General features: G+C 48.2%; 1 protein-coding gene across 7 annotated transcripts in view; it reads left to right on the forward strand.

Moving 5' to 3' along the window:
- Nucleotides 1-17,875, forward strand: part of SPEG (striated muscle enriched protein kinase) — a 132,620-nt gene that overhangs the window by 77,683 nt on the left and 37,062 nt on the right. For all 7 annotated transcript variants that reach the window (XM_077320803.1, XM_077320804.1, XM_077320808.1 and 4 more), the window contains 6 exons: nt 222-397; nt 6,989-7,249; nt 13,625-13,783; nt 14,101-14,290; nt 16,325-16,554; nt 17,205-17,324. In XM_077320803.1, coding sequence (XP_077176918.1) covers nt 222-397; nt 6,989-7,249; nt 13,625-13,783; nt 14,101-14,290; nt 16,325-16,554; nt 17,205-17,324 — 1,136 coding nt within the window. The remainder of the gene's footprint in view (nt 1-221; nt 398-6,988; nt 7,250-13,624; nt 13,784-14,100; nt 14,291-16,324; nt 16,555-17,204; nt 17,325-17,875) is intronic.

Raw genomic sequence — 17,875 nt, forward strand, 5'->3', positions numbered from 1 at the left:
TGTAGAATTGGATGCTTATGCAGCAGCAACAGGCTCTGCGGGGGGCCAAGGGAAGGACCAGCCATACAGATGGAATGTGTTGTTTCTTCAGCAGGCTGATATGGAAATAGGAAGGTGAGAAGAGACAGCCTGCAGTAGAAGGGCATAAGAAAAATAGGATATTGAGTGGAGATGAGGGTACAAGATCTACAACCTCTTGGTCCTTCTCTTTTGTCCTCTAGGCTGAAAAACCGACACCCGATCAAGTTTGGGCGGCGCATTTCTGCTGTGGAGGAGGAGGGTGGCTCTTTTTGCCTACATATCCGAATGGTGGAGTGCCCTGATGCTGGCTACTATGCCTGCAAGGCCATCAATGAGTATGGCACCAAGCAGTGTGAGGCCAAGCTTGATGTGCAAGGTACCTTTGTTTATGATACAGCATGGGGGTTATTGCTTGCCCACTGTGGGATCTCAGACTATCATGCTCGCATGCTTACTTCTTCCTTTCTCACTTGCCTCCCATCAGTTCCCCATGAGTGCATGCTTCCTTTTTGCCCTCATCTTCCCCTTTTCCAAATTGTTGTCCTTTTGCACATTAGTTGCTTGCATTTCCATGGCTTCTTCTCCCTGTGTGTATTGTTATCCTGCTTTCTGCCTCTGGAACACATGGCAGCACTTTGCCTGGGCAGTTCTATGCCTCTTCTCCATGATCAGCCGTAGGAACTGAATTATGGGACTTAGCTCAGGGCTCCATCTGGATCTCAGCTTCTTGAGGGGGATGAGCAAAGGAACCTCTGTGAGTCACTTTGGCTAAAGCTCCATTCAGGGGCAGAGGAGATGATGAACTTGCAGGCTAGAAGGATCAAGAGTGCTTAGCTATATAATATTTTGAATATTCAAAACACACTTATTCATTATCTTGGCCACATTTACATGAGCCCCATCTTGCGTTTAAGGGCTCAGGTTGAGGGACAGTGGCCAGCCTAAAAGCTCCTTGTAAGTTTGGGATAGTGCAAGATTGGTACCAGGAGTTCTGTGTTTGCAGTTCTGTCTCTGTTTGTACCATTTTAGTTGGTATGGAGCCTTCCTGGTATCCAGGGGGAAGTAGTCCACCTCAGGTAGCAGATCTGTTATTCTATTTGCCTTTTCTGCCTCAGGCATCAAAATGCCCTAGACCAGTGGTCCCCAACCTGCGGGCCGTGGCCCGGCGCCGGGCCGCAAAGGCCATGGCGCCGGGCCGCAGCTCCCTCTCCCCGCCCCCCCCCCCCCCGCAGTAAAAAACTTCCCAGGCCGCAAGCTTGCGGCCCGGGAAGCTACTTACTGCGGGAGGGCGGAAAGAGGGAATCAGGGCCGGGCTGTGCCCGTGCAGGCCGCACCCGCGCGGCCCGATCCGTGGGCGTGGCTCGCGGGCGCGGCCGGGCGCGGCCTGATGTGCGGGCGCGGCTCGCGGGCGCGGCCTGGAGCGTGGGCGTGGCCCGTGCGGGCCTAATAAAGGTTGGGGACCACTGCCCTAGACCATCACTTGGCACAGTCCCCCTGGATTATGCTGGGAAGGAGAGGTTGGCTGAGGTGCTGAGAACTATCTGACAGATCCCTCGGTCTGTCTTACGGAGCAGAGATTCCACTGGGAATGAGGGTGAAGCTAGATGGGACACCCAGTTTAGTGTCTCTTCTCTTGATTGTTAATATGTTTGCTGAAAAACAGTCTTGGATGCTGAGATTGGGAGTGACAGAAAAGCAGGAAAGAGAGCCTACTAACGCCATTCCCTCCAGCTGCCTGCCCATTAAAATGGTCTCTGCCCTTGGGGGAGGAAAGGATCTCTCTGAAGGTAGAAAAGCAGCTACCAGGAGCATGGCAGGCAGACAGCTGGAGGAAAACCTCCCACTGCTGCTTGCTCACATCCTCAACATCTGAGGCTGCTTTTAACGGTCTTATAAAAAACAAGGGAAAGAAATAAATTATAGGGCTTAGCTAGCAGACTTTGTTTGCTGACATCTCCTTATGAAGAGTCTTTCTGGGTGTTGCCACTACTGCCTTTTCCTCCTGACCAGGCCAAGGTCCACCAAAGGCTGCTTTGCAACTGAGAATCACCTGCCGTGAGCTTTCAACAGTTCGGGTCTAGGTTAGCACAAGAGCAGCAGCTGTGGTAGGGCTGCCAGTGGGGACCCAGAAGGAGGTGAGGAGTCAGGGGCATGGGAAGGTGCCATCAGAATAATGGCCGTTTTTGGCATAATTCCTGCCACCCCCTTGCCTTACCCAACACTGGTGGGAATTGGGGGCTGCTGCTGGGAGGTTTCTCCCCATAGTGGAAGACCTGGCAGCCATGAGATGGAGGATTTGGAGGAAAGCATCTGTGTAAAAGAGAGGGCCATTTCGCACGGCTTCAAAATAGCACAATGGTTGCTAATTGGAAACGCTACTAATTTGCCATAACCCACGACGTCGTAGACAATCTGCAACAATCCTGAAACCGACCCGCAAAAAGCGCTTCGTTGTAGCGCTTTCAGGGGAATCCAGAAAAGTGGATTCACCCTCCGGATAGCGATACACTCCTGCAACCAATCTGCAACAATAGCGCTAAAGACCTGTGCGTTACCATTGTTGCTGGTTCTTCAAAGTCCCTCCTCCTGAGCCTGTCCTCCAAACTTCCGGCGAAGCGATCGCCATTTTTTTTTCTCCGAGCGAGCGAGGATAAACGCACCAGCGAGCCTCTTTCTGTTTAGAGGCTTCCCTGGCTTCAGTCCTTCACCTTTAGTCACTAAGCACAAACCACATAAAAGCCCGTTTGCTGAAATAAAGTCCCTTTATTTTTTACACATTAATTCAGCCGAAAATCGGGCCCGTGAGGGGGGGGGGATTTTTTTTTTATCACTCGAGGCAGCGTGCCAACGATCATACAATCAAACGACAGCTCACATTAGGCAGCTGGATGGGTCTCTCCGTTGCAACGAATCTACACAGATTCGTTGCTATGGGTCTGTTTTTTTTTTTAAACCTTTCTTAAAGGGAAAGGGGCTGTTTGGGAGCATGCTAACGGCTGCCCATTGGCTGCTTGATGGCCAGGGGCGGGACAAGCTTGGCAATAGCGCTTCCTTTCTAGCGATTTCGGCCGAGACCGGAAGCCTGTGGGAAACGCTAAAAAACGCAACTGATTCCACTACAAAGGCAGGTATGCATAACGACGAATTCCACTATTTTAAATGGCGATTTTTCATTCCGCAAACAATTTGCAACAAAGATCCCCGTGCGAAAAGGCCCAGAGAGTTTATAGGGATCCCCAGTGTGGGTGCATATGGCTACCATGGGTTCTGATCCCTGCACAAGTGCAACCATGACCCTTTCCCCAGTTGCAATTCTGTTCAGTGCTGCCCAGGACATTGATCCCAGTGACGTGGGTCCATACTTGTAGCTCATTCCCAAGAGGAACTCGATGCCTCACAGTGTCTCCCCACCCCTTTTGCCAAGCACCATGACCATCCTCAGGCAAGAGAGTAAACGCATATGCTCCATGTCATGTGGTGGGTGGGGAGGGGGGCTGCGAATGCTGGCAGGGGCTCATGGGAATTGTAGTCCATGGACATCTGGAAGGCCACAGTTTGCCCACCCCTGGTTGGTGGCAACTGTATAATCCCAAAATATGTTGCTAGGGCCTGTGAGTGAGAGCTGAGTAGGAAAAGCCTGATCTGTACACACCATCACATCGGTGACTGGAAGTATGTGGCAGTGGCTCACCTCAGATCTGGATGGTCCTTTCCAGAAACACAACTGCTTGTTGCCATTTAGTTACAAGCCCTTTCTGTCTGGCCAGGCACACGTGTCGCCTCCTTGTGCTGACTAGGAGGGCCTGTGGTTAGTTTGTTGGCAGGGAAGGCCTCTAGGCAGGTACCCCTAAGCTGCGGATTAAAGGCCTCCTGTCTACTTTTTAGAAGATTTCAATTTCTTAAAAAAACTCTTTAAAAAAATCTTCTGGAAGACCTTTAGATAGGATTTCTTTTGTCTGTGAGTATTATTGTTTCTTTTAATTTCTGTGCTGTTGACTGATGTTCTTGGGTAATATTGTATTTTCTGTGTATTGAAGCCCCCCTCCAGTGTGTTTTATAGACAAGAAAGCAAAATATAACACTTCTAAATAATAATGAAATGAATAATACTGTTTCCTCTGAGGGGGAAAGAGAGATAATCATAGCTGTCCTTCAGGAGCTTAATGGGAGGTGCTGTCAGTGACCTCTGAGTTCTGCCAAGTGCTTATTTAAGGCCAACCCTGATGAGAGCCAGATAAGCCCTCCCCCCTTGATATGCTGGGAGCTGTCAAGTGCATGGGGATGGGAAGGCAGACGTCCATCAGGACCATGGCATGAGGGGTATTAAGCCGTTCCCTCACAACATTTTGCTGATCACAGATGGCTCTCGGAAGTCAGTGTTTGCCCCACTGGGGAAATGCATGAGTACTGATGCAGGAACAAACAGTGGTTCACTGAGGTCTTTTAACACTGGGAAAGCAATGTAAGAAGGCTTACCTTGCAGCATGATCCTGATCCAAACTAAGCTCCTATGTGTCTGATCATTCTGTACAATAAAAGCTGGGACCTCCAGACCCAGAACTCACCATGCCATCTGGCTGGACCCTTAGATTCGGAGAGGTGCTTGACATATCCTTTGATGGACTCTGTCTGGTATTAGTCTGGAGTTGGTTGGCCTTAGAGCAAGGGGCAAAGTGTGTGTGTGTGTGTGTGTGTGTGTGTGTGTGTGCTAGGCAATAGCTACCCCCATGTGTTGTTGCTGCGCACCCCCTTTGTGTAGTCTGGGCATGTGTGCATTTGTCTGTGCTCTGCTTCTATGTCCACCAAGCTACACTAACCCTTTGCTTGCTGACTGTGTTTTTGTCTGTACAGGGAGAGTGAGCTAAGGTGCTGCAGGCCCCTGGGCCACTCTAGCCAGGCACCCTGGGCAGTTGCCTCTGCTTCCAGCGCGACTGAAACAACCGGGCTGGCAAGGCTTGGCTCCTGCCCCCCCACCCACTGGACGGCCAGCACCGAGACTCAGCTGGACCCGCAGGGCCTGATTCCAGCGGGGGCGGGAGGGGATGCCGTGGGCGGGACGAGAGCTGTGGGCTCCCTTTAACTGTGCGAGACAAACCCATTTGTGGCATCTCCTTAAAGCTTGGGTAGGCAGCCTCTACTGAGAAGGGTCTCCAGGGGGGCTGCTGTAGGGCATATCATTGCTGTGTGGTGCACCGTGCCTCTGTTAGAAGGCATTCCACCTCCAGGTGCCCACAGTGTGCCATCCATGTGCCAGCATCCCTTTCTGTCTGGCCTGAACTGTTGCCAGTGTGTGGTGCTCTCTGTTTTCTCCGTGTGTCCATGTCTCCCTGCCCCATCTGCACACCCCTGTTTCTAGGGGCCTAGGGGAGAGCGCTAACTCTGCCACCCTCTCTCCAGGCTCCTATTCACTATGGCCCCACACTCAGTTGAGGTAGTTTCAGAAGCAACAGGTCAGGTCAAGAAGGCTCTCTGAGCAGAAGAACACAGCACCACTGACTGCGAAGGGACCTTTGCCCTCGTGCTGGATGGGAGAGAGGGTGGCTCAGGGAAACACAGGGAGCCCACGAGACTTGGGCCTACTGGACTGTGCAGCACTTCTAATGGAAAAGGCCAGGAATGCAGCCTCCTGCCAGCATTGTGCCCCCCAGGAGGGTCTTGTAGGAGCTGGGCAACAGCAAATCCCTATTTTGTAGATGAAATAAAGTCTGTTTGTTTGGTAAAAGTGCTGTGTGGTTTGTTCCTAGCACAGATCTGTCTCCCCCTTTCCCATGGCCCTCTCCACTCCATATCCTGCTCTTGTGTTCCCCACCACCCATCATTTTTTTCATTCAAGTTTAATTTGCTTCCAAATACGGCTGCCTTCCTTTCCCATGTCACTCGTTTCCTGTTGCCGTGGTTATTGATTGGCCAGCTAGGGGTGGGGGCACTATTTCACTTGTAGCTCCCTTCGGCAGCTGTTCTTTCCATCCTCTGCTCTTGCAGGATAGGAAAAACAACTTGAATATTTTCTTGAGATCTGAAGGGAAGAGTGCACATAGAAGTATTTGTTATGAGTGGCCCTAATTAGCTAAGTTTGAAATGTGTGGGGTTTACAAGTTATTCTGCAGAAAGTTGGACTATTGGACTAGATGACTCTGGAGATCCCTTCCAACTCTATGATTCTGTTATTCTACTGGCTAGATTCCTTTTGGCTGGAGGAAAAATACTGATGGGAAATTAAGATATCCCCACTGTGAAGGCATATTGCAGCTCTCTCCCCTTGACAGCTAACAGCAATTGAAGAAGAGGGATTTCTGTCAGAGAAATGGGGGAGGTATAAAAAAACTCCCTCAGTGCTGTTGTTTGGGTACAAGCTGACCTCCTTTAGACTTTAAAAAATGCTAGGAGAGCCACTCATGGATGTCTTGTGTAATGTGTTATTTGTTCTATAATCTTGCATCCTGGTGTTGATTCTAGAACTAAAGGATGAATTTTACAACTCTTTTTTTTTTTTGCCCTGTTTAGCCTATTATATGACTTTGGGCATTTGAGATGTAGCATAAACAGGAACTGCTAGTTACATCTGCTTCCTATCCCCTGCCTTTTCTAACCTCCAAGGTCTGTTCTGATGGAGGTGACATCAGTTTTGCCAGAGAGCTACACATCTCTTGCTGGAAGTGGGCTAGCTGAGCCTCCGACTGACCCAGGGAGGGTTCCAAGGTCCTATGTTTCCATCTCCATTGTGGCCATCCCACTGCAGAATAGACATCCCTTCAGCCTTCATCCTCGCTGTCATCAGCAGTCAGCACGATACTGACCAGCATGGCAACCTGATTTAGCCACCAGTGCCCTCTGCATGTGTTCCCTACCTATGCCCTACATCCTGTTCTTGTTTTGTTCCATTGGTCAGAGATGCATCTTTCTTTCTTTTTTCTCTCTCTCTCTTCTCTCTTCTTCTGTTTCCTCCTCCTTTCCTCCTCATCCCCAGTGCACCCTGAGACCCAGTCCCTGGCCGTGCTGGCCCCCCTGCAGGACGTGGTGGTGGGGGCTGGGGATGCTGCTATCTTCGAGTGCCTGGTCTCCGGCCCACCAGATGTGGACGTGGACTGGTTGTGGCGGGGGCGCCTGCTCCAGCCTGCCTTGCTCCAGTGCAAGATGCATTTCGACGGGCGCAAGTGCAAGCTGCTGCTTACCTCTGTGCATGAGGATGATAGTGGTGTCTACACGTGCAAGCTAAGCACAGCCAAAGGTAAGGGAGGAGTATGTGCTGCCCTGACAGAGACCAAAATAGCCCAGTGGAAGAAGTCTGTACTGTTTGGAACAAGGGTTACCAAGTTTGCAAGCAGTCACTGCAGCTGTCCATTTAGCACTAGTGTGATGTGCACATATTAACAGGTGACAATGTTTTATCTCCGTGCCAGACTTCATCTGCTAATTCTTACATATCCAACTGCTATTAAAGATTCACAATTCAGAGTCAAGGTAACTTACATTTTGGATTAGTGCCTTCATTCTGCTCAAAGCAGAAATCTGGAGGAACCACTTCAACTGTCTGGCAACCAGTACTGCATACTGGAGTTCCACGGTATAGAAGATTAGGCCTAACCTTTTCCCTGGTTAGTTTGTGACTCTTCGTAAATCTTTGTAATAAGGTAGGAAGCAGACAGTATGAATAGCCTGTTGCCATAGGCTCTGGAATCTAGCAAGACTCACTCAAATAATCTGGAATCTTTCCGTTCACGATGAATGCTTTCCTGTCACCTAGAACACGTCCATGCAGTTACATACAGTAACATCCTTCGCACTGCATCACAGAAATACGTGTGCCCTCATCACAAACGTAAATCCTTTGAGCTGCTGTTGCCTCAGGTCAAGCAGGCTTGAAAGGTTATTGGAACAATGCAAAAACCTGGCAAATCAGATGCAAAATGAGAGATGAAGGTAACCACTGCAGGTAGTGCATGCAAGGGAAGGCAGAGACTAGAGTAGCCACAGCATGACCTTGCAGGATGGTCTGTGCCTTTAGCAGCTCACATTAGTCAGAGCGGTTTTCTCCCATCCTGTATTTCTGTGACTGGGGCTTCTCCATGATGCACAGTTAAGAAGGGCACACAAACACTGTGGGGAATGAAGCCATGAGTGTGCAAGATGTGAGTGAAATTCTGTGCATGAGAAAAAAATTAAATCCGTTGGATAGGACTTAGAAATACCTGTTCATCAGTCAAGATGAATTAATGGCTCTCAAGTGATGGTTCTAAAACTGGGTCAGGAACCCAAAATGGGTCTCTCACGTGTGGGTCATGAGGTCAGAGGGAAGAATAGGGAGCTGAGACAGGAAGCTTGATAGCAAATTTGGTTTGCTTCTTAATAATACATAGAATAGCCATGGAATAGAGCCAGTTGTACCACAAAAAGGGGGGGGGAGGAAGTTATTATACCCTGCTTCTCTCTACCTAAAGAAGTTCCAAAGCAGCTTACAGTTGCCTTTCCCTTCTCACAACAGGCCCCTTGTGACATAGGTGGGTCTAAGAGTTTTCGTGTTGCTCATCAAAAATCAAAAATCATTTTATGTTAACAGCTGTGACAATCTTGCATTTTATGTTGGAGAGACAGGAAGTAGCCTGGAATTCCTTAGCAAGTATATCATGAAAAGTACCGATAGTTTAGAACTGGGTACCAAAATCTGCAGTATGTTCAGAAATAGGTCTCATTTCAAAATGTGAGAGCCACTGCTTCAATGGGAGAAGACCTGAAACGCTGTACCTGGAGGATTTTACAGGAGCAAACGCAATACAGCTAAGCCCCTGGTACCCATTATTATCCATCCACCCTGAGATTTCATCAATGACCTGTGAGTTGTTTTATGAACCCACATGGAGGGAATAAACTAATAAGCATATTTAGTACAGTAACTCTGATAACGTAGGCTCACACATCCAAGAATAATCTCCATGTAGCTCAGTACCCCTTGGCATGTGAAAAAGTACAGGTCCATGGGGGGAGGTTGGGTCGCACACAGCTGGATGCCCATGCACCTGCATGCTCACGAAATCAGCGTCCCAAAAGTGAACAAAGTGCCCACCCACAGGTTCACCAAGTCACGTGGGCACACAGTTCAATGCAAAGAATTAGTGCTGCATTTGTCAAAGCATAGAGCAAATTGTATACCCTGCCTTGAACCCAAATGTTGTGGTGGGGGTGGAAAGTGCTGCCAAGGCACAGCAGACTTCTGGTGACCCTGTAGGGCTTTCAAGGCAAGAAATGTTCAGAGGCAGATGGCCACTCCTTGCCCCCATGTCATGAACCTGCTTTTCCTTGGAGGGCTTCCATCCAAATACTAAGCAGAGCTACCTACTAATTTATTTATTGTATTTCTATACCCTCCTCCTCCCGAAACGCTCAGGGCGGTTTGCCTAAAACAAGGCTATGCATTGCAATCATAATTTGCTTCCAAGGTCTAACAAGATCAGGCTAGTCTGGATCATCCAGTTCAGGGCATATATTATTTCACCCAGTATTTCATTGTCATACTATGTCAAACACACCAAAGACAACTAGTCCCTCCACTCCATACCACCCATGTTTAGCAAGGCATCAGAATTGTAACCTCAATAGACAATTGATGCAGGTCCCCTCAAAAGGAAATCCCATGGTGTTCAGTCGGATTTGTTCCCAATCCCAGTCCTATTTCAGATTCTTCAGACATCTCAGTGGAGAATCCTCAGACACTTTTGGAATCTGTGACTGGCTACCATAGAATTTCAAATGGAATACCAAAGAATTTCAGTGTGTGTTGAGTACTTATGGACATAGTATCTTCACTTGTCTTCTTCTTCTTTCTTCTTCTCAGTTTCACCACTGGCAACCACCTCTTTTGTCCCAATGGGGCAGCAGGAGTGGCATCTGGCTTAAAACACCATAGCTGGTGAATGCAGGCTATTTATCCATTTAATTGTAAAAATGCAGCTCTGTGTTTGCCATAGAATACAGGGGGATAATGCATGAATAAGAGCAGAGGGTTAGGTGCAAATAAAAGCTTTTGCAAGCTTAGGTGAGGGGGCTGATGGGGCTAGCAGCGGAACAGCTGGCTGTGGGAAGATGATGGAGATCTCTCTACTGACATTTCACCTGACCCCTGTTCTGACTCTCAACTGGCAAGTCCCTTTGAAAGTTGGTGCCAGAATACCCCAGTACACATTACGGGTGGGCTAAGAAAGTTCACCTTGATTCTGTATCTCTTGACACCAAACAATACTTTGTTTCCATTATAGAGACAGACAAACAAGAAAAAGTAGTGAGGAAGAGAAATTAGGTAATCTGGGAAGACATAAGGTGGGAGGGAAGAGACAATAGACATGAAATATAGCATTCATTGTATTGTCCAAAGTTTAGATTTTTGATAAGAAGCTATTGTGAGTATGAAATGAATCATTTTTGCTTCCAAGTGCACCAGCTTGTCTTGGGAAATAAAAATGACAGCTTCCACATAACACTTTTATTTTGGACCCCCACCTCTGGCTGCTCTTGACGTAGCTTCATTTTTTCCAGCAAAAGTATTTGGAAAATTACTTGCCCTGCTTCCCTTCTCATTCTGCATGGCTCTGGTCTGATCTGGATGACATCAGCTTCCTTTCCTTTTCTGCCCAGGAAATGATCTCCTTGTCCTAGGCAGTAAATCAATTAGGAGGCAGAAAATAGATGGGCTCCGAGAGGGCAAGGACTGGGCCCCTGTGCAAGGGAGCTGTTAAATACATCTTCCTGGATGATTAGAAATACTAGGAGGTTACGGCTTAGAATTAGATGGAAATAGATTGTAAAAGCGTCATTTCCCATAGAACTGGGTCTGTACTCCTGCCTGCTGTATGCTCTGTATATACATACCCTTTCAAGCCGTGGTCTCCACGAATAATACTTAGCATTAGTATAGTGCTTTGCGGTTTGTTGCTCTTCACATACCTAGGGGCTTTTTGCACGGCTTCAAAATCGCACAATGGTTGCTAATTGGAAACGCTATTGATTTGCCATAATGCACGACGTCGTAGACAATCTGCAACACTCCTGAAACCGATCAGCAAAAAGCGCTTCGTTGTAGCGCTTTCAGGGGAATCCCAAAAAGTGGATTCACCCTCCGGAAAGCGCTACACTCTTGCAAACAATCTGCAACACTAGCGATAAAGACCTGTGCGTTTACATTGTTGCGGTTTCTTCAAAGTCCCTCCTCCTGAGCCTGTCCTCCAAACTTCCGGCGAAGCGATCGCCATTTTTTTTTCTCCGAGCGAGCGGGGATAAACGCACCAGCGAGCCTCTTTCTGTTTAGAGGCTTCCCTGGCTTCAGTCCTTCACCTTTAGTCACTAAGCACAAACCACATAAAAGCCCGTTTGCTGAAATAAAGTCCCTTTATTTTTTACACATTAATTCAGCCGAAAATCGGGCCCGTGAGAGGGGGGGGGGATTTTTTTTTTATCACTCGAGGCAGCGTGGCAACGATCAAACGACAGCTCACATTAGGCAGCTGGATGGGTCTCTCCGTTGCAACGAATCTACACAGATTCGTTACAATGGGTCTGTTTTTTTTTTAAAAAAAACCTTTCTTAAAGGGAAAGGGGCTGTTTGGGAGCATGCTAACGGCTGCCCATTGGCTGCTTGACGGCCAGGGGCGGGACGAGCTTGGCAATAGCGCTTCCTTTTCTGCCGAGACCGGAAGCTGCAGGAAACGCTACAAAACGCAACTGGATTCCACTACAAAGGCAGGTATGCATAACGACGAATTCCACTATTTTAAATGGCGATTTTTCGTTCAGTGACCAATTTGCAACAAAGATCCCGGTGCGAAAAGCCCCCTAGTCTTGGTTATCCTCACTACAGCCCTCTGTGGTGAGGACAAATGGTATGATTTGACGTCTTTAAAAGTGGCAAGGGCAATCGCTGGGAACTAGACTGAGGCCGTAGAATGGGGGGGGGGGGAGTCTTGCATGCCACTTTTCTGTCCTCAGTTCTGGCCCCAGCACTGCTATCCGGTTGCAGATGATACAAAAGGTACCCATATAGAGATGTACACTTTGGACAAGCAGCCACTTAAAGTGGGGGAACTGAGCTGAAGAAAAAACCTACTATAGTCCTCCCCATGGCTACTTATGCTTTAAAGATGGGACATCCACTCATTTAAAGGTAAAGGTAAAGGTATCCCCTGTGCAAGCACCGAGTCATGTCTGACCCTTGGGGTGACGCCCTCCAGCGTTTTCATGGCAGACTCAATACAGGGTGGTTTGCCAGTGCCTTCCCCAGTCATTACCGTTTACCCCCCAGCAAGCTGGGTACTCATTTTACCGACCTCGGAAGGATGGAAGGCTGAGTCAACCTTGAGCCGGCTGCTGGGATCGAACTCCCAGCCTCATGGGCAAAGCTTTCAGACAGCTGCCTTACCACTCTGCGCCACAAGAGGCTCATTCCACTCATTTATCTAGTTTAGTATTGTATCCATATGGTACATGGGGAGTGGAGAGAAAGAAGCTAATCTAATGCCAGCTGCTGCAGTCATAGCAGGTGTGTACATTTTTTTAAAATCTAGTTTTTATCTTGTGGTTCTTTCAAAACCTTCAAGCAATTCTTCTTTCTTCAGTTTTTTCTTCACAGCACTCTTATATGGGAGTGACTGGCCCAGCTTCATCCAGCAAGCCTCATGGCTGAGACACCTCAGTGTAGTAGTTAAGAGTGGCGGCCTCTAATCTGGAACCGGGCTTAGTTCCTCACTCCTCTTCCACATGCAGCTGGCTGGATGACCTTGGGCCAGAAACAGTTCTCTCGGGGCTCTCTCAAGTTCACCTTTACAGGGAAGTTGTGGAGAGGGGAAGGAAAGCTGATTGTAAGCTGCTTTGAATCTCCTTTGGCTAGTAAAAAGTGGGATACCCAAAAAGGCTCTTCTAACCACAGGCACAGCTTCCACCAGGCTGAGTTGTCAGTTCCAGGAGCCTGTGTCTCTGTGTGTTCAGGCCCAGTTCATCTTTGGACCATGGTATCCATGGAGGGAGAAGAGTCTTAAATCTCCCTCTTCATGCAATTTCCCTGACCTGAAACAGTCTTTGGAGAAACCTGGGACACACCTTGCTTCCCCAGAAGGCCCCATAGCATCCGATTGGGACTCTTTTCTGACTGGGAAAATGGTGCACGGGTATAGGCTAAAGCCCCTTCTCCACATGACCCCATTCCTGATCCCAATGAAGCACTGCACATACAGGAAGTGAAGACAGTCCTCAACAATTGTGTGACTGTGTTCTATCTGAAACAGGGTGGGGATTCAGGCCTAACATGTGCATAATGTGTGATGAGATAGTGAAAAACTTACATGGAGACAAATAAGCCTGTCAGAACTTTGTTTTCCGGGTATGGAGATATAGTGATGAGAAGGCCTTGCCTGCTTCAGTTCTGTGTGCCCAGTTGCTGTTAAGGGCAGAATTAGGGGTCCTAGGGCCCGGGAGGCATATTGTGACCATGCAGCTAGGGCAGATTCACGTAACCAACCGTCAGATACTTCCCCCCTGAGCCTCGTGTCAATGCCACGGGAGTGGGGGGGGGTGAGGGAAGAGTGTCCATAGCCTTGTATAGACCATTCACTGTGACTTACAGATGAGCTGACCTGCAGTGCCAAGCTGACTGTATGGCCTTCACGCCAGCCCCTCTTCACCCGCAAACTGGAAACGGCGGCTGTGGTGGAGGGACGGACTGCACGGTTTGACTGCAAGATCAGTGGGGAGCCCCCACCAACCGTTGTCTGGACTCGCTTTGGTAATTGCCCTGATTTTCTTCTAATGAAATTTGGAAGTGCAAAAGGCTTGGGTAATTTGGTAAAGACAATGGATACCATGCTATTGCTCTAGCCAGTCTTGGAAATCGAAAGAGAGAAGGCAGCACAGAGCCCAGGTGCCCACTGTTCCCTCCTGGGTTGTGGGCAGTGGGTATGGGCATTTCCTCTCCTGGTGGTCCCTCCCCCCTCTCTCCCTCCCCAAAGGCCAGAGACCTCCCTTCCAGGCCCTTTCACACAACATGCCTTTGTGCTTGCTTTCCTTCTGCGTCAGGCTCTTATTGTTGTCTGTCTGATGCAGGCCAGCCTGTGCAAGAGGGGGAGACTGTGCGTTTGCAGCAAGACGGGGGGCTGCACTCATTGGTCCTCCTACACGTGAGCTCTGAGGATGAGGGTCAATACGGGGTGAGTGCCAACAACAAGCACGGCCGGGCTGAGTGCACCGCAGAGCTGTATGTGGAGGAGCCACGTCCTGCGGCTAGCTCCCAGATGTGAGTGGAAGGAGGGGGGAGGGAGGGCTGACTGTGCCAATTGCTGAAAAGCCTCATCAAATGGCAAGATATTGCTGGATGTGTCATGTGCACATGGGGTCTCTTCAGGGCAGAGTTGCTTTGGCTTTGCCGGGGGATCTATGGCCTCCTAATTCAGTTCATGACTTCCTTTGGCATAGCATATTCTGAAGTCTATTAAAGATCTGGACCACCTGAAACTATTTGCTTTAGAAGATCAATATGTTTGAGGGAGGGTTGCCCTTAGTAACCTCTTTCCCAGTTACCTCTTTCTCCTCAACTCTGCCTTAAGCAGCAGACATCCTTAGGTGTTTCCAACATGCCGGTCTACTGACCCATGTGAATAAGCAGTGGCCGTTTCCCCCTCCCTCCCTCCCTCTTCATGAGGGTGAGAGACAGCGATTCGGTTGGGAAGGACACGCCTGTATCCGGGAGTCATGAGAACCAGGCCCGGCTGCTGCTCTCACTGTCCTCGGACCCGTGGGTTGTTCCCTGCAATGCAGGCTCTACTACATCTTGGCTACTTGCCCAACTCACGAGCCTTGTGTAAGTGACACACACACAGTACCACAGGGGCCTTCGAGAACCATCATGTTCATAACTTGCGCCCCTTTTGGAACCAGCTCTGCTTCCTCTGGGTACTCTGTTGAGTCATCCAGATCCAAGTTTTGGAAATGCTCTTTGGAACACAAATGGTCTGGTGATGAGCTACTATAATTAGCACATTTCAAATGAGGCCCATTAGCAAAACAAAACAAAGACATTTCATATTAAGGCCAATTTAACTGATTACATGTAACATCAAAGAAAGACCAGGGAAGTTAATTACTTATTAAAGAGAATTACATATATCCCGGATGTGTAAACACAGTTATTTGGCTGTCCGGGACAACATAACGTATTATCCTGACAATTGTTTGATTGAACAACAACACAGTTTTCATTAAAGACAAATATTGTTATTTGTTGTATTTAGGGACAGTGATTGCAGTGTTGTGGCTTCTAAGCAATATTCCCAAATTTAATGCAACCAGGAGCAGCAGCTGTAGCTACAGAATAGGAACACAGAAAGATAGCACTGGACGGGATCCCAAGAGTAATCTAGTCCAACCCCCACTCCCCGAGTGACCCCTGCTCTATCCCCAGGGGAAGGCAAAAAACCTTCAGACTCCCTGGGTCGATCTGACCTTGAAGAAAATTCCTTCCTGATACCTCCCTTCTACTTAAATAGGCTGTAGTTCAGGGGTGACAGGTTTCCTGTCATAGATTATTAAATCTGTTTCTTTGCAAAGCTGTGGAAAATGTATTTCATGGCTGACTTTGCCTGACTGAGTTCTGTATTCTATGTTACTCAACTTGCTTCCAAAGTGTTGGAGATATACTCTCTCTAGCCCAGTGCCCCTATGGAATGACTCTGACTTAGAATAGTCTTCCTGCAATGACTTTATAATTATAATCCAAGTCTGTTTCATGCTTTTATAGTCCCATTGGAAAGGTTTAATTTCCCATGTTTAACCATGGAAAGACTTCCAAAATTCTTTTGCCTCTTTGATCCTGGGGTGCATTGGCAGGAAATTTGTTTTCTTCCTTTTCCACTGTGTATTTTAGTTAGAACTTTGCTTATGGCTTCCTGTGAAGCACAATCATGGTTTACTTAGGGCATTGGGTTTTCCTGTGCCCAGAGGATAGGGGTGTCTTATTGTATCTGTGGTTTTGAGCACCTTATGTAAGCAGTGGGTGGGTCCTCCATCTTTGGAAATTTTAAAGCAGAGGCTGGATAGCTATCTTATGGAGAGGCTGATTCTGTGAAGGTTCAAGGGGGGTAGCAGGTTACAGCGGTTGAGCGATAGGATTGTGTTTCCTGCATAGTGCAGGGGCGTTGGACTAGATGACCCATGAGGTCCCTTCCAACTCTATGATTCTATGATTCAATGGGAAACCCTGTGAACATGACAGATCTGTGGTTGGGCTGCATGCTGCAATTTAGATCCTTCTTCTGTCTCTTTCTCCTGGCAGCTCCAAGCTGGAGAAGATGCCATCTATTCCGGAGGAGCCAGAACAGGGAGAGAGTGAAGTGGAGCGTTTCACCATGCCTGATTTCATGCGGCCACTGCATGACCTGGACGTCATAGAATCCAAGGAGGCTGTTCTAGAGTGCCAAGTGGCTGGGCTACCCTACCCTTCCATCACTTGGTTCCACAATGGCCGGCGCATTGAGAGCACAGATGACCGCAGAATGATGCAGTGTATGCTTCAATCTTTGGGTTTCCCACACACATGAGGCAGATGAATGCGCCAGCTGGTGCTTGGGCCACCTACTCAGCCATTCTTACACAGTGCCCAATTAAGAAAAGGCACTCTAAAATTTGAAGTTTGGAGTGTACTATCCAAATGATACCACCTTTCATTAATTAATTTGGGAACATTCCACCAGAAATGTTCCTCTGCAAGTTCCACTAAAGAGAAAATGAACTGGGCTCTCGTGCAGTTCCCATGTGTTTCAGTGAAGCATGAGCAGGAGAACTTGGCCAGGGGGTTGTGTCCAAAGGATCACATAAATTTGTTTTCCTCTGGGATCCCCTTGATGGCACTCCAAAACTATTGTGGGAACTTCTCCATCTACCTTCCTGGTAGGTCGCTTCTAAGAGAAAGGTGGGATGTCTGTAGGTGGGAGTGCAACTTGGAACCACTGCCCAACAGTCATGCCCACCCACAGCCATCTGTGAGAATGCATGATCTTATGACAGCATCTGTAAGATTCCCCTTCTGCACCTATTATTAGTCCCTTAGCAGCATGCCTGCTCCTGTTGGCTTTTCCTCAAAGATTAGATTGTAACGCCATGCTCTGTTCCTCCCTCCCTGCCTTCCACTCCCCATCCTCCTCTGTCCCTTGTAGACAAGGATATACACCGCTTGGTCTTCATTTCTGTCAGCCATGTCCATGCTGGGGTTTATAAAAGCGTCATTGCCAACAAAGTGGGCAAGGCCACCTGCTATGCACACCTCTATGTCACAGGTAAGGACTTGTGAGAGTGGAGAACTATTTAGTGTCAGCAAGCTCTGCCTGGGTATCCACCTTCTCAGAAGGTGACGACCGAGAATGAGGTGGCTGGATGGAGTCACTGAAGCAGTTGGTGCGAAGTTAAATGGACTCCAGGGAATGGTAGAGGACAGGAAGGCCTGGAGGATCATTGTCCATGGGGTCACAATGGGTCGGACACGACTTTGCACCTAACAACAACAACAACAACAAGATCACATCGGTAATCCATCAGCATCCTGGTTGATATAATGGCCAATCCTGGAAGTCCAACAAATGGAGCACTGAAACGAAGGCCTTTCCCTGCTTTTTACAGGCGCTAGAAGATAACAGCGATTTACTGCCTTTGAACAGTGAGGTTTCCTTTAGTCCTCATGGCTAGTAGCCATTGATGGACCTGTTCTCCATGAATCTAATCTACTTTTATAGATGTCTCTGATCATAGCCATAACTATACAACATAGTTATTGGGTTAAAAAATACTTATTTTATCCATCCTGAACCTATTTCCATCAGCTTCACAGGTT

The sequence above is a fragment of the Paroedura picta genome, chromosome 2, assembly GCF_049243985.1.
Source record: "Paroedura picta isolate Pp20150507F chromosome 2, Ppicta_v3.0, whole genome shotgun sequence".
NCBI lineage: Eukaryota > Metazoa > Chordata > Lepidosauria > Squamata > Gekkonidae > Paroedura > Paroedura picta.